This window comes from Anastrepha obliqua, chromosome 5 (genome assembly GCF_027943255.1).
Source record: "Anastrepha obliqua isolate idAnaObli1 chromosome 5, idAnaObli1_1.0, whole genome shotgun sequence".
NCBI classification, from domain to species: Eukaryota; Metazoa; Arthropoda; class Insecta; order Diptera; family Tephritidae; genus Anastrepha; species Anastrepha obliqua.
The window spans coordinates 64,384,940-64,402,935 of NC_072896.1; the positions used below are offsets into that span (position 1 = coordinate 64,384,940).

The 17,996-nt window shown below is 35.4% G+C and overlaps 1 protein-coding gene across 1 annotated transcript in view; it reads right to left on the bottom strand.

The window, feature by feature from the left end:
- Nucleotides 1-4,760: 4,760 nt before the first annotated feature.
- The window catches only part of LOC129249495 (transmembrane protein 214), a 30,826-nt gene continuing 17,590 nt past the window's right edge, over nt 4,761-17,996 (bottom strand). Inside the window, exons 9-11 of the mRNA XM_054889344.1 lie at nt 9,285-9,692; nt 5,547-5,665; nt 4,761-5,484 (exon numbers count right to left, since the gene is read on the bottom strand). Of these exons, the coding sequence (XP_054745319.1) occupies nt 5,370-5,484; nt 5,547-5,665; nt 9,285-9,692 (642 nt within the window). The 3' untranslated portion in view covers nt 4,761-5,369. The remainder of the gene's footprint in view (nt 5,485-5,546; nt 5,666-9,284; nt 9,693-17,996) is intronic.

A 17,996-nucleotide genomic window follows, 5' to 3' on the forward strand; every position in this document is an offset into this window, starting at 1 on the left:
TCACGTCATTTTGCATCACTATAAAAATGAATGCTATAGCATTTCCGTCCGCGAGCGGTGACGAATCAATGGTATATGGTTATGACATCGAAACTAAAGCTCGATTGTCCCAATGGTAGAGTCCAGGAGCGCCAAGACCAAAAAAAGCAGGCCAAGTCCGATGAAATGTCAAGGTTTTGCTCACTATTTTCTTCGATTGCCATAGCGCAGTGCATCAAGAGATCTCACCACAAGGTCGTACGTGAAGCAGTACGAAAAAACGGCCGGAATTGTGGAAATGGAATGCATGGAAATGTGGTATGCATGGCTTTTGCATCATGATACGAGTAATACACCTGCTCACTCATCTTTGCTTGTGAGAGATTATTTGGCCAAAAACAACACCGTTATCATGCCTCAGCCACCGTAGTCACCAGATTTGGCCTCCTGTGACTTTTCCTGTTTTTCCAGATTGAAGAGACCCATGAAAGGACGGCGTTTTGCAACGATTGAGAAGATAAAAACCGAATCGCTGAGAGAGCTCAAGGACATACTAAAGAGTGCATATCAGAACTGCTTCGAGGATTAGAAAAAACGCTGGCACATGTGTATTATTATTATTATGCAAGTGTATTATGCTGAGGGGGACTACTTTGAATGAGATAAAATAGAAATTGATGAATAAATAAATATTTTTTGAGAAGAATGAAAATCACCTTATTTTTTGAACACACCTCGTGCTTATAGAAATGTGATTTATTGCAGACAAATTTTTGAAGATCATATGGTCAATATACAATAATGCGTCCTTAGTCCCTGACCCAGATTGGAAAGCGACTTAAGAAGAAGATATTAATTGGACACAATTTCCTTTTAAGAGTATAATTGTGTTTTGTTAATTTGTATGAATCGTATGGAACAATTTTGTGTTTTTATTTGTAGAATTTCATTTTGCTGGGAGCCGGATGCAGTTCACAATTAGCACAAAGTTCTCGAGTACAGTTTATGCGCTTATGAGGTGACAAATTGTAAGTAACGCAAGCTGCATTATAGTTGCAGTGATTTGAAGTACGATATAGGTAATATTCGCGAACAACAAGTTTGTACCAGGCAATATTTATAGGGTTAGGTATACGATATGAATTAAATGTTAATAAGATTAATCCGATGTGATCACGTTTGTCACCAACTAATTTAGTAAGCATATGAACAGCTGTAGGTGGCCGCCGTAGCCGAATGGGTTGGTGTGTGACTACCATTTGGAATTCAGAGAGAACGTGGGTTCGAATCTCGCTGAAACACCAAAATGAAGAAAAATATTTGTCTAATAGCGGTCGCTCCTCGGCAGGCAACGGCAAACCTCTGCAGTGTATTTCTGCCATGAAAAAGCTCCTCATAAAAAACATCTGCCGTTTGGAGTCGGCTTGAAACTGTAGGTCCCTCCATTTATGGAACAACATCAAGACGTACACAACAAATAGGAGGAGGAGCTCGGCCAAACACCCATATATATATATATATATAATTCACTAGTTATTATCTCGTGTAAAACTGGGCTTCCGAAAAAGGAGGGAGAAAACGCAATATGCACTGAAAGCACGAATAAAGAAAAACTGAATGAAATGAAGGGTATATAGAGAGATTTCTTAGGCGAATGAACTTCTATCAGTGAAAGGTTGGCGGAGGCTGTCTTTCTTTTAAGAATATTTTTGTCTGTACTAATACATTTAATGGCATTGTATACCATTTTATGTAAACAACCCATTATTTCTACAATTTTTGTTAACTAATGATTGCGTATCGGCACCCACGTCACTGTTGACAATTATAATTTCGAGATTATAAAGGACTTCGTTTATTTTGGGAACCAGCATTAACACCAATAACAATGTCAGCCTTGAAATCCAACGTAGAATATCTCTTGCCAACAAGTGCTACTTTGGACTAAGTAGGTAACTGAGCAGTAAAGTCCTCTCTCGACGAACAAAACTAACACTCATCATGCCCGTCCTAACGTATGCCGCAGAAGCTTGGACAATGACAACATGCGATGAAGCGACGCTTGGAGTGTTTGAGAGATTCTGCGTAAGATTTTTGGACCTTTGCACGTTGGCAACGGCGAATATCGCTGGCGATGGAATGATGAGCTGTATGAGCTTTACGACGACATAGACATAGCGCAGCAAATAAAGATCCAGCGGTTACGCCAAAATCGCGTAAGCGGTTATCGCGCCCATTAAGAAGAGAAGAAGAAGAATGATTGAAATAAAACTGGCCTATTTCGTTGTCCAACGCAATAATATGCATTTCGAGTAAAACATGGCAAAACGAATATTAGAGAGAAATGATCCACATCATAAGATTGACATAAAGATATGAGCCAAATAAAAAAACCAAGCCAAATAAAAAACATATTGTCGTTGGTGTGAGCAATGCGAATGGCTCTTGTCGGAATTTGGCTTAACCAAAGGCCGCTGTTGCTAAGCCATTATTACAACTCTTCAATGAAGGTAGCTCACGCTATTACGGTGCCAGCTTCATCCAATCAATGTTTTGTACTATGTCAATAAAAAATACAGTTTTATCACTTTGAGTGTAATCAACACTTAAAAGTTGTTAAGGGAGGGGTCTAGGGTTTGAGCATTTTTTTTAATGAATTTTTGAGACTTTGCTTTAGAGATATGAATAGTGAAAATGTATTTAAACTTTTTGTACATTATAAAGCATCATTTCAACAATATTGTACTAAATTTTTGTAAGAAAATATCGGGAAATAAGCCGGTGAGGTAACTTTTCCTAAAACGCCTTTTCCAAAAGGTGATTTGCGGTGACTATCGTATCTAGTTGTAGAATCACCTGAAATAAAAAAAACAGAATTATTTGGTTAAATTATCACCAAAACCTCCCCCCCACTGGCTCCGATTTTTTTTTTTTTCATTTTTACGTTGCCAGCGCGTTTTTGAAGCAAAAAGTGCGATTTTCACTGATTTTTTCGCTGTATAAGTGAAAACCGCCCTTAATGTAAAACAAAAAAGTGAAAAATCTCTCAGTGGGGGGGAGGTATTTTATATATAGAAGTTGTATACCAAATTTGAAAAGGATCGGTTAAATATTGTTGAAGTTCTAATAGTCACGGACTTTGAAAAAGTGGTTTCGAGAAAAACGTAACGCTCCGCTCCAAACGCTCGCAGCTGTCGCAGAAGAGTGGGGACAAAAACATTTATAACTCCAAAAGTTTTGCTCCGATTGAGCTGAAATTTTGGGACAATATTTTTGTGATGATTTACTATAAGAAAAAGCTATTTCCAAAAAATCGATTTTTTGAAAGTCAAACCCTAGACCCCTCCCTTAATGAAGAAAAAACACACTAGCGGATTCAATGATCCCTTGAAACGAGTTGGGGAAATAGCACGAAAAATTCACGGATGTAGAAAAAAGTAAGGTCACCCGGTCACTTGAAAAAATAACTACTGGAACTTTGAAAATTTAATTATTTTATTAAATTAGAGAGTTTAAAAGAAGTACTACTATGAGCAATAATATGACCATTCTGACCAATCTTTAAGCCACAGAAAACGGAATATGGTAAAGGTGCCCAAGGAATACTATTTATATGTATAGCTGGCATATTGGGCACATGAAATCACACGATCTTCCCATCTGAAATACAAAATATTTTCAGCAATTTTATATGAAATACTGCGATGACGAAACGTGACGGAACGTATTAACCCTCTATCTTCAATTGACCCTTTTATCCTTTTCAACAAAAAAGAAAAAAGTACATGACGTAGCCAAATTGTTTGGTGCGTTTTAATCATATGCTTGGTGCGATATCAGCAATGAAAATTTACATAACTGACGCAGAGTTGAAAATATTTTCTGCGTTATTGAAAAATACCTACTTTTTTGGGCTCGCAGAAAATTCGCCCACCATGTCCAGCATGGTACTTAAGTGTACTTGACGCAATCTCTTCCTCGTACATCCTGTTAAATTTAAGAAAGGTATAATTAATAGCTGCGTCCCAATGGCCAATGGTCGGGATGGACGGGTTACGCGAGATAAAAGTCGTAGAGAGCAAAGGCGCTTCCTGAGGAGAGTTTTTATTCCTGAACAGGTCTTAAAATTTCATCACCCATTACACTTAACCGAAATTGAGTTCAGAAGGAGCCTTCTTTGGCAAGCGGCAGAATTAAACTTCAGATTCGGGATTAGGTTAATCCCTGAAGAGAAATGCTGGGAGCAACCTAACTACATAGTATTGTTCCTGTAACAATAGGTGAGGGTTTAAATTCACCGTACTAAACAGGGTTAGTTTAATGTAGCGGCAGCTCTTGGTAGGGACAAACCATGCCACCAATAGAATGAGAATAAGGCCATACGATATGTATGACGATGTCGAAGTGGTGAAAAGCATCACATAATATTCGCGATTATTATATTATTGATGAATAAAAGTGCAAAAGTTCTCATATACGCTCAAATTTACCATGTAGAGAAACTCTTTAAGACAGACATGCCAAATTGAAGCGGAATATCTGCTCTAGGTATCTCGATGTTCGAGGGGTGTGCCACAGTTCATAGAGAAAAAGATCAAATATCTCAAGAGTGATGTACTCAAACTTTGTATTCGTAACTTTTGGAAGTTTTGACTACAATACTAATTTCAAATCTTCTCATGGTGGCACAAGTCGCATGGTACAAGATTGAAACAACAATATTCATTAACTCTATAAGCACGAACTCTGTAAAATTTATGTTTTATATCAATACATCAATATTTTCAACTTTTAAATATATTTATTTAAAAAATGTGTTATCATTCACAATTCACAAAATGAACTAAGAAAAATGCATATTATTTTATATCAATAGACTAAAATTTGATACAAACTGGAATAGTAAGCCACAACTTTAAGCACCCTAACGAAAAAGATTACATGATTAATTTTTTGTCCCAAAAAAATTATCTAAAACTGAATTTGAGTTTGTGTTGAGTATCAGTTTAAAGGAAATTTCAACAATTTATGATTTTTGTAACAACACAAAAAATGTGAAATTTTCAAGTTATTTCTTAATTACCTAAATTTTAATTCAAAATTAGAACTCAGTTAAAAGACTTAGCACGGTTAATTTCCGCTATTGTACTCGATTCTTCTCAACCGGTCCATGAATGTATATGTTTATGTGTACGGTTGAGGAAGTAAAAAAAAAGTATTTTTAAAAGCACTCAAAAAGTTCAAGTTAATTTAAAAAAAATCAGATTGGCGATGTGGTTTTGCGATGCACTCCTTTTTGTTATTGGGTGTTTAGCATTGATGTTAGCGAAGGTGTTGTGTTGATTTGGTGGAGATGTTGGTGACCAGTGTATTCGAGATTTCCCTTAAAATCATTTCAGTTTGGAATAGGTATCGACCTTTTTATGAAACTGATTATAATAGCCGATTGCAGCGTTCTGAGTTTGATTCACTACTTTGCTAAGGTTTTCAGGTGAAAGGCTTCCGCTGCAAAAAGATTATAAATTGAGTGCTTATACTGAATATTATTTAACAGCGTAATTACTTACATGAAAACCTGTGTCTTAAAGAAGGTCACTGTCTTTCCAAAAGCATCTACACACACATTTTTTAACACCAAAGAAGTGTCTTCGATTTTTTTGGGCAGGCCGGGAACGTATTGCTCGAGCTGAAATGTAAGAAAAATTATTAAAATAACTCAAGATATTAAGAATTTCTTCACTTTTTAGTTGAGTAAATTGTATTTACTATTGGTTTAAAAGTTATTAGAAGTAATTTTTCTTTTTTATGTAAATTACAAGGAATTGAATTTTGTAATTGAAATTAATTATGTGCTAGTAATATAATTTTCTTCCGAGTTCTTAGAAAGAAATAGTAAATGTAAGTGAGAAAGTTAATTCACGAGTATCAAATGTGAAATAATTATTGTAGTCAAATTTTAAAATCGAAACTACGCAGTAGACCATTTTTTAAAAGCTTCGTGCCTGTAAAAGTTAATAAAAGAAATAATAAGAATATAATTGGTTGAATTGTGAAATCAACACAAAACAATAAATAAACAAACGAAAATAGGTTTTCACTAAGTCACTTGAGGAAATGTGCGTTTGATTCCATTAAAATCAGCATTTGGAAGTGATAGTCGAAGCATGGTGTCATGTAAAACGCATCCAAATAATAACAAAACGCAATCAAAAAAATAGTCTCTCAACCGGCGCCGCGGAGATCAACAGTGTGTATACCTTTCTAAATTATTCTTCTAGCAGCGGCAATTTACTATACATATAAACCAATTGACTTTTAAATATACAGGTGCTGGAAAATATTTCATGTGTTGAAGGGAAAAGTGATTTGAAATTGCAAAAAATTATAAATTGCCTCGAAAACATTAAGGGGTAACACCACTGTAGAAATTTCAAAAAATTTATTTTTTTTATAAGCTTAAAAAATTCTTTGAACCTTTTAAAATACAGAACAAAAAGTTTTATACGTTACCGAAGTCTATTTCATAAATATTTTAAGCTTTTAACCAAGCGTTAGTAACTGCTACCTAACGACTTCTCCAAATTTCCAAACTTTAAACGCGTTTTTCTCAAAACACGTTTTCTGAAATTGGCACGCAGCATAACTCAAACAATTTTAAATATTTTTAATCAGGTTTTTCACTACGTCTGTATAATAACCTTCTTAAGAGAAGAGCGTAGGGGATTTCCGATAGATTAATTTAAACGATTGTTATAATTATTTAAGTGCCGTTTTTTTTTGTCCAAAATAGAGTTTTTTCCTTCAAATGCTTGCTAATTCCACAAAAATAAATATTTTTTAAATCCGTGTTTCTCTAGCTATTCTTATCTAGATTAAGAAAAAAAATGTTTCTTTGTTCCAGATTAAAATTTGCACCCTCTGTGCTGCGTGCTGCGGAGCTCCTTCAAGAGAAACCACATTACAAAAATGTCTCCAATGCCGCCATTTTGTAAAATTTTTCGATCAAACTTTGTAGTTTTGTATTTTAGTATATAAGTAATAACTTCCCAAATCAGAGTGATTGTTTCCCCTTTCCTTCTATACAAAAAAATTCTTTAAAAATCGTGTTTATTTTACGCGTGTACAATGGTGTTACCCCTTAAGATGTATGAACTAGGCAATGTCGTTCCCACGACAGTTCGTTCTACGTTGCCGACGAAGAACTGTCACTCCAGCAGCATTCCCAAAATATGTACCGGGAATTTTTATGCCGCTACAACAATAACGAGACGAGAAAGGAAGCAAGACAATTAAAAACAATAGGGTAATTCGGAAAATAAATTTAAATTTCAAGTCAGCGACTGGCAGTCGACAACGTCAGCGCAATGGGAGTATTCAAATGATACTTGCACTAACTGCAAATTCAGTTTGAAAATTTTGAGTATTTTTGTTTGGCCTTCCTACTACTTGAAATCGCAATATCAAATTCAAATGCAATAATTCTATTCGCCTTGTAACGTAGAAATTGAAGGAAACGATTGCAAGTCTACCAATTGTCTAATAAATTTTTTTAGATTAATTTTTGAATGACTTTGAGGAATCCGTAAATGGAATTGGAAAACAGATATATTACTAGCAAATAATTAATTTATATATATATATATATATATAATTGGCGCGTACACCCTTTTTTAGGTGTTTGGCCGAGCTCCTCCTCCTATTTGTGGTGTGCGTCTTGATGTTGTTCCACAATTGGAGGAACCTACAGTTTCAAGCCGACTCCGAACGGCAGATATTTTTATGAGGCCGCCGTAGACGAATGGGTTGGTGCGTGATTACCATTCGGAATTCACAGGGAGAACGTCGGTTCGAATCTCGGCGAAAACACCAAAATTAAGAAAAAGAATTTTCTAAAGCGGTCGCCCCTCGGCAGGCAATGGCAAACCTCCGAATGTATTTCTGCCATGAAAAAGCTCCTCATAAAAAAATTAATTTCTCTTACACAATAAAATTCCATTACAAAATGAAATTAAAAAAAAAAATACTTCTAAGGAATTTCTTTGTTATCTCAACTCAAACTTGTTAAAGCCAACTCAAAAAACATCAAACATCAACGGAGGATTCCACTCGGAATATTGAACTTCAACTTATCAATCAGAGAAGGGAGTAAATTCTGTCAATGACCAAGCCAGATATAAAAGAAATGCCCAAGAGATTAAAATTTTTCTCGTAATGCCCATACTGAACGTGCACTTCGTGATTTTAATGAGATTCCAATTCTAATTTCTATTTAAAAAAAAATGCTGTACTATTGAACTCTATTTTTTAGTTTATTTAGACCTTACGATTACTGATACTTCAAGTGTGAATTTAGTTGTATTTTCACATCTAATCAAAACAAATCAATTTTTTTGACAACTTACTCCTATGTAAAAGATTCAGTTGACATTTATTCATATGCAAAAGATAGCACACATGTCACAGTATCTATTTACATACATATATTAATTTTTCCGACAGAATACCTGCTCTAATTTAATGTATTTTTATATTTTGTTAAACATAAATAACTTGCAAGTACATTTTTTTGTTTTCAATATATATTGGCTCTTGCAAAAGTGACGCCTAGACTCTTATACCCTATACTCTTTTTTCATGCCATCTTAGACATTTATGAAATAGACAGATGTATAATTTTACACGTTAGACCAACGCGTTAAAATTATTGAATCTTATTATTTTTCATGAAATGCACTCGGAGGTTAGCCATTGCCTGCAGAAAAACTGTTTCTATCATTTGGTGTTTTGTGACCGGGGTTTCGAACCAGCGAACTTTCGAATGGCTGTCATGCACCAACCCATTCAGATGCAGCGGCCGAGTTTTTTTCAATACCCATATAAAAGCTGTAATACTAACACTACATATTTAAGTTTATGTAAATATATTTTATTTGATACCAATATTGAAAAAACTAAATCACTTTTTAGATAATTAAAAAAAGGAAACCTTTACTGGACAAGATCTTTCATTTCATTGAGAAGTAGCCATTCAAGTCGTTAGAGCAGTCGAAGTTCTCTCTTCTTCTTCATCGACGCTGTAACCACCTAAGCCATTTTGGCCGTGTTCAACAAAAACACGTCAGCCAGTCGCTTCTTTCTATACCAGCTGACTCTAATTGGGAATGCCGAAGGAGGCCAAGTTCTTCTCCACCTGGGCTTCCCAATGCGGAACACAATAAAATTGTGTTTTTCTTATCGAACCACAAAACTTATTGAACAACCTAGTACATGTAAATACTATAATAAGATTAAAAACAATTACTCACAAAGTTCGCAGCCGCTGGCAACTTTGACGCAACAAGATCTGAGAGCACGCCATATAAGTTACAGGCAGCATTACGCGCCATTTTGAAAACATCACACGCCAACTGGCCTGCAGGTTTCGCGTATGGGGGCACATGGTGTTCAGCCCATTTGTAACCTCGTGCCGCAGCTCCCATCGACATGTACCACACTTTCTCCACATGCGGTAACACGCCGGCATTCTTCAATACTTTGCCAGTAGCAGAGCGTTCGAAGACACCTTGGCCATTTACATTCGTGTCGTAGATCAAAACGCCAGCAATCAATACAATCAACACAAAACTGCCCAGGATCCACTTACAGCAGCCACATTTTTTTTGTTCGCTGGTTATTTGCTTTTTCTTTTGTTGCGTTGTCTTCTCTTGAACACTCTAAAATAAAAAAAAAGTATATATATAATTAAGAATGTAAAATATCCTACTAAGTATGTATAGGTATTTATTTTCATCTGCCCAACTTCGTTAACGAAATCAGCATATTTCTTTACCTTTTTGCCTCCTTGTTTGGTTTGTTTGTTCTTATTGCCTCTGTTATTTTGAGCCATTTTTATTGCAACTTAATTTAATTGAATAGGATAATTTTAACTAAAACAATGAACATATGAATATATCTTTATCCGATAAAACCAAAAGTCGAAGAAATCAATTACGACTTGCAATTGGAAAGCTTACGCCTCAGTTCAGCGAACATATATGTATACATATAAATAAATTAAAAATAAATTGATTTAAATTTATAAATTTATATATAAATTTATTTATATATATGTATATACAGGGTTGGCCATATTAAACTGACCCATTGAGTAACCCTATAACTTTTTTACTGTAATTTGAAATCTAAGGTTTACGTCAACAAGCCAAAGACACTAGGCGCACTTAAGGCCAATATCCGACGGGAAATAGCCGCCATATCGGCCGAGACGCTGGCCAAAACTATGGAAAACGCCGAAAAACGGGCACATTACGCTATACGAGCTAAGGGCGACCACTTGCGCGATATCATATTCAAAAAGTGATGTAAACGAATCTCCTTGAACTAAATTAAATGTTTTTCACAATGAAACACAAAAAAATGTTTCTTTTTCCATATTTTTTTAATAATCACATGGGTCAGTTTAATATGGCCAACCCTGTATATATTAGGCCGGGTCGATTTGTGGGGAGGCAAAAAAATCGCCCATTGCTCTGTGAAAATCATATTCTAGGGATCAAAATAAGAAACTTTGCCGAAGGAACCATACCTCTAAAACGAATTCTGATGTCCCCCAATTTGGGTCGAGCTTTTTAGTTTCTTTTCTCATGTAAAGGCCAAAAATGGTGATATTTTGAAATTATTGTATGGGGAACCCCCCAGGGGAGTTCCAGGGGTGCGCCACTGGCATGGGTGGATCGGCCGTCCAAAGTCAGTGGGGGTCGGTCATACATTTGGACTCGATTGGAGCACTCTAAATGGGTCAAAGTGGGATTTTTCGTTCGACCCAAATTGGGGGACATCAGAATTCGTTTTAGAGGTATGGTCCCTTCGGCAAAGTTTCTTATTTTGATCCCTAGAATACGATTTTCACAGAGCAATGAGCGATTTTTAAATCGACCCGCCCTAATATAAATATATATGTATTATAAAATTATATGAAACTATAATACTTTTTTAATGAACTTAGTTTTATTTAATCATGTAAATATTAAAAAAATAAATTTATTGTAATTTTCATCAGAAATGGTCACCATTTGCTTTCACGCAAGCCTTCAAACGATAAGGCCAGTTAGCTATTGCAGCACGATCGGTTTCCACAAACTGTAGTTCAATGGATTCAGATCTGGACTTCCAGACGGCAATCTTCTGCGACTATGATCCCGGGAATATTATTTTTTATTGCTGGGTGGTTTTTGCCTTATAGGCTAGAGCGGAATCTTGTTGGAAGATCCAACACTCTCCATTGAAGAGAGTACTGCTCAACTTTTTTCGCAGAAATTAAGAGATGAAGTGAAATATTAGTGAAAGCGAAGACACTCCCCACTAAACCATTACGGAGACTGGAAGGTGGCCACGCTGAACCCTTGGAACAACATTTTTTGTCCCTTTAGAAGTATTAGCCTATATTTTTTCGTTTCGTTATATTTTCGAATTTCCTTTGCTCCCCGCTCCATTGTTAACAGGCGAAATTAGCCCCGAAACTGAGTATCATTTATTAGTAAACAGCATGGTGAAAATATGTTTAATGGTGCAGTACCTAGCAGACCGTTATTTGGCTCTGAGCGAATTTGACAGATAACCATAAAAAGTTCGATTAGCTTCGACTTCGGCAAAAAAAAAAACCGAACTTTGGCTGAGCATTTCTCTACTTTTTTTCGTTCAAAAATTGTATCAGATGTTTTTTTAGCTGTATGACAAGTCTCGATATCAATAATTATGGTTTGACAGATGAGAATGACAAACTCTTTGGACATTTCTGTTCAGTAAGGTCTGGCAAGTCATCATGAATCGCTCAACACCAAAATAGCGCTTCCAAATTGAGGAAATTTACTTTGAAAAAAAAAAATGTTCGCGAAATTTATGGAGCGAAGTATTGACGAAGACGCCGAAATGTCGATTCGTCATCATTCTCAACCTGTTGGCCTTTGTCCTTCGACTACATGGCAAATTTACATACATAAGAATTTGGCTTACAGCTCGTGCAAAAATTGAAACCAACTTGAATCCTTTGCGATTCCTTTATTATTTCTGTTTTGTATTATCAATTCAACGCGGCCGCCGAAGCCAAACGGGTTGGTGCGTGTCTACCATTCGGCAGTGTGTAGGCTCGAATCCCCGTGCATGAACATCAAATAAGAGAAAGTGTTTTCTAATAGCGGTCGCCCCCCGGCAGGCTTTTTCTGCCATGAAAAAGCTCCTCAAAAAACCCTTTTTCCCTTCGGAGTCAGCCTAAAACTGTAGGTCCCTCCATTTGTGGAACAATATCAAGACACACATCACAAATAGGAGGACATCGGTCAAACACCTAACAAAAGTGTATGCGCCAATTATTTATTTAATTTTTTATTATAATTTCAAGTTCCCAAGCTCTTAAAAAAACACCCGATATAAACTTTTAGTTGTACTTTTTGCATACAAGTACGTATGTACGTATCTGCATTGCTATCAGTGTGCCGAGTTAGCAGGTCAACTCTGCAGATAAACTGTACCGCTTGCTTGGCATAAATACCTATAAGTTTCAGTATTATTTTAAATATTAAAAAAATTCCACTTGCAACCATTGTTTTTTTATTAAGAACTAGTTTATAGGTTTTGCTACGCCAAATTCGCATTTTTCACAATTTGTGATGGATAAAGAAAATGTCGCTTAAAATACGGAGTCGCTGAATGTTTAGGCTAATACAGTAGATTCTGTTTTTATGCGGTATATACGTTCCGCAAGAAACAGCATACAAAAAAACAGCATAAAAAAAGCTACCAGTTCCATACTAAAAATAATGTAATAAAATCGCATAAAAATAAGGCACTAGTCCCATATTATAACTATAGATACGTTCCATAGACTGCATGAATCAGAAATAATTAATTCAAATCGCATAAACAAAAAATCGAAAAATAAATTTACATCGTCAGAAATAGAATCACACAATATCCGCATGTTGCGCATTCGTTTAGGATTTGGCGTAAAATCACTTCCGTCACTTGAGGAAATGTACACGTCTGATCTAGATGGTGATGCAGGCGGTTCCATACTTGTAGGGCTAGCATTTTTGATATAATCTGTGATGAGTTTTTGCTTAGCTGGTTTAGAATCTTGTTTATATGTACAATTCCCGATAGGTCGACATGCATTTTTTAATTAAAAAAAAAACCGCACTATTTCAAAACCGCATAAAAAAAAACCTCATAAAAACAGAATCTACTGTACTTTGCTCGCTGGTTCAGTTGCTCAACCGCTATAAGTATTATATTTAGCAGCAAGTATCAACATAATGCTGTAAACTTGCAATTGAACGATATGAGCGGGTCATGGTGGCTAAAATTTCAAATAGTGTTTAAGAGAGACCCGCAACAAATACTCTTAGTTCAAAATAAAGATACCAGAACTTAAGAAATGAAAAATATCTGTCAGAAAAAGTATTCTACATTAGATATTCCTTGGATTGCGTCATTCACCAAAGAATAGGAAGGTCAATGAACCTTCAGCAAGCATGTAATACTGCTTGTAGTCAAAGATAAGATGAAACGCAAAATGACCTAAGAAAACAAAGCATATGCGTATAGTTTGTCTAATAGATGCGTGACCGGCCAAAGTCAAAGTTACAGTTCCGTTATAAATAAATTCAAATGCTGCTAAATAGGGGTATCCTTTTATATATATAACGTGCGTTGTTTTTACAAGAGTTCCGCGTATGCAAAACGATTTGAAGCAGTGTTCCTATGTGTACACCCTAAAGGTCCAAAAATGTCACATGCATCTGCAGCTTAATATTTGAAGAAGTCGAAGGCGTTCATAAATAAGTGGGTGCAACTTTGTGCCGAACTTTAAAACGTTGACATTCACGAAAGTATCTTCTTTTCCTGTGAATAATTGCACACGTCCGTCCTGGCGTACTGCTGATAATCGAAAACTTCTACGAACTGTTAATCATCCAGTTAAGTCTGCTTCTCCGAAAAAATTCGGCAGTTTATTTGAGTTTACCACCAACTGGATACCTGATTTCCCCCAGAACTTGCGCAGGACACAAAGTATGACCCGAAGATGTGAAGCCTTTATAGCGAATGGTTGTAAATATACATTTTATTGAATATATTACAAGCCCATACAATGCAGTCGAATTAACCAAATAGTTTCTAAGTTATAGCGGTCACGCTTTTATTAGACAGACTGTACATACAGTGGTCACACAACTTATTCGTACACCCTGCATAAAACGTAAAAACATTTAGCTTTGCGCAAAATATTTGCTGTGACAATTCTGGGTCAGAGTAAGAATGTTACATTCCTGATGAATTGCCGCAAACAAAACTTCCGTTATTTAAACTCACACTAAGGGATTCTAAGGACAGCAGGCAGACGTGGCAAAATGCTGCAAAACATTTATTCGTACACTTGCAGCTCATTATATTGGTGCTACAAAAGTAACAGTAAAAATGGTTTGAATTTTTACTAATATTGCTGAAAACGAAATAATATAGGTTTTTTTTAATTTTCTCGCTGATTCAGTATCAGTTGCGCGTAATATCTCAATTGAAAGTGACAAAATGAGACGAAGTGCGGATTTACCATTAGAAAAGCGTAAAATTGTTATTAAATTGTACATGGAAAACAAGTCTCTGCGCGAAATCGACAAAAAAATTGGTAAATCGCATTATACGATGCAAAGTGTTATTGCTAAGTACGTTAATACTGGTACATTGGAAGATAATCACCACCAAGCCGGAAGGCGAAAAATTTTGACTTCACGTGTGGAACGCAACATAGTAGCATCAGTCGCGCAAAATCCCAAAATAACGTCCACGATACTATGAAGAAATATTTAAGTCTTTGCATAAAAAAGTAAGACTATAAACAGCCCGTAATTGTCTGCAAAACGCTGGTTATTATAGCAGAGTGGCACGCCGCAAGGCCCTACATTTCAGATATTAACAGAAAGAAGAGATTGGAGTTCGCCAAATGCTATATAAATAAGCCAGATTCTTTTTGGGCAAACGTCATATTCAGTGATGAGTCGAAATTTAATGTTTCCGGATCAGATGGGCCTCCAAAAGTTTGGCGAAAAGAAAATACAGAACTTAATGGAAAAAATCGTATTCCTATCGTTAAACATGGAGGAGAAAATGCAATGTTTTGGGGGTGCATAGTTGCATCTGGAGTAGGAAAAATGGTTTTATTCATGTTAAAATGGACAAACATCTGTATTTAAACATTTTGAAGAATAATTTGCATGATAGTGCTGTCAAACTTGGACTGAATGTTAGACGGTTCTTGCTCCAACAAGACAATGACCCAAAACACTCATCTTATCTTGTGTAAAATTGCTTTCCACTGTAAGCAGCTTAAATATTCGCCTCAATCATCGGATCTGAACCCAATTGAGCATGTCTAGGAGCTCTTAGAAAGGAGAATGAGAAAGCACAAAATAAAATCAAAGGTGTCATTTAAGACAGCTTTAAGTGTTGAGTGGGAGAAAATTGCAGCAAATGAAACCAACGTATTGGTAAAAAGTATGCGATGACGTTTAGAAGCAGTTATTAAAGCTAAAGGCGGTCCAACAGTACTAAAAACTCGTTTTTTTTTCATATTTATATATAAAAATTAATGTTTTTTGTCTGTATGTCCTCGATGAACTCGAAAATTACTGGACCGATTATTATAAAAATTGGTATATACATATATGTATTTTTCCACGGAGGTTTGTATAATATGCTCATTGCTGCCACTCGCCACCAGGTGGCGCTGCAGAGTAGCAATTTCTGCCTCGTGCAACCGGTTTTTCCGAAATAAACTAGATCAATAAAATGGTTTAGAATGAATTGAATATTTGTGTACTGATTTTTTTTTAAGTTATTTTTCTTAAGGGGGGGGTAAGGGATAAAAATCGATTTTTTTTTGCATGTTATTGTAGTAAAACATTTCAAAAATACCGTGTTAAAATTTTAAGTCAATCCGAGCAAAACTTTTTAAGTTATAGAGCATAAAGCCGAGCCGCCTCAAACATCTGCCGAGACGCAGCAGTTGCGCGCGTAGTCCGTTACAAAACTTTAAACGCGGTTTTCTCGAACCTTTTGTTTTAAAGTGCGTAGTCATTGGCATTTGAAAACTACTCAACCGATCCTTTTGAAATTTTGCACACATATTTTACATATAAAAAACCTCCCCCCAACGCCATTTTTCGCCATTTTTTTTATATTAAGGTGGTTTTACACCTACAAAATGGCGGCATTTTTTCGTCAAAAATCACTTTTTACTTCAAACGACTACCAAATGGCTGAAAATGAAAATAAATCGTCAAAATAAACGTTGGGGGGAAGTTTAACTCATACTTTAACTAAATTATTCGATTTTTTTGATTTCAGATGATTCTACGCTGAGATATGCTGACTACTGCAAAATGTATTTTTGAAAAGACGTCTACGTAAATGTGCTCTCATTCGCTCATTTTGCAATATTTTTACATGAAAATTTTATCAAATATTCTTGAAATGTTACTTTATAATATGCAACAACTTTTAATAAACTGACTTGAACCGTTTCGCTACAATAAACTCATGAAAAAAGTGTTTTTTTTTAGCGTTTATCCCTTACCCCCCTTTGTATACATCGTGCTAAGAATCATACACCTGATGTTATAAACTGAGTGTACGAATAAATTGTGTGACCACTGTACGTACAAGCATATTTCCACAAGAGTGTATTTTACGAACGTAAGTAGATGTGCATGTGTGTGTGTAATTAGCTTAAGCAATGACGTTACAACGTCACAAATTAAAGATTTTTCAGAAACAGTAGTTTTTTTCTAAAAAGGTTGCAGCCACGTGTATACCATAGTACCGGTGCGTATCAATATGGAAAAGCTATCATATTTAGATGCTGACGGAGCCTGAAGAACAGGTTGTACGCGATATATGTATAAAGCAACAAATTTCTGGAAATTAGGTACACTATGTGTCCAAGTACTAGCCATTTTATAAATTAGGATGATCTAAACTCATTTTAATAAGAACTAATCTAACTATTATAATTTACACTGTGTAGTAGGAAACCTTGTAAAAAATGGCAACCATCGAGCAAGCAACATTAAGTGTACACATATATGTAACAAAACCGCCTTTATCAAAAATTCATCAATCCTCTCATTTGAGCACACAAAAAAAAACTCCACGTCGCACACTTTCGATTCATCCATTACTTTCTCCAATTGCTTATAACTAATTTATATATTTAGGTTAATATCTAATAGTATTTTGTATTGGTTTAGATTTCGTTAAATTTTCCACTAATTTCTGTGTGGAGTAAGCGAAAGTGTTAATAATTTAACTAGCCAACTCTGACACATTCCCTTCTTGTGTGCGTATACATATCCAACTGCAATTCTATAATCGATTTTTCAACAATCATTTACTAATATATATAAGCATTGCATTATAGAAATAAAAACCGAAATTATTTTTACGTTTACTTATTAAACAGAATAATTTACTATGTTTTAATTAAATTTTACTACTTCACTGTTAAATCTATTATTCGCCCAAAGTAAATCTCAACCGAAATTGCTTATGCACCAATCCCTCCTCTCGCCAATTTCGGACTAACCAAAATTAACTAGCCAAGGCGAATCTATGAATTCGCTGCGCCATTCTTATTTCCGAAACAGCTACGAATGGCTGCCAGATTGATAAAAAAAATTGTAGTAATTCAGTATAACATGCAGTCTTCACGATATAAAAATTCAACCATTTTTTTTGCCTAGTTGTGCAAAAGCAATTGTCAGACACAAACAAATGTAGCTCAACTATATCGGTAAGAAAATCGATTTATTCAAAAGTAATTTCAACAAGTAGTTTGTATAATTATATTAATAATATATAAATAAAAATAGTAATTAAAAGCACGATTACCGCACTATAATCATTCGTGTTGTCAGGTTAAGCATTTTCAGTCCAATTTACCCGGTTCAAATTGGTTTAATCCAACG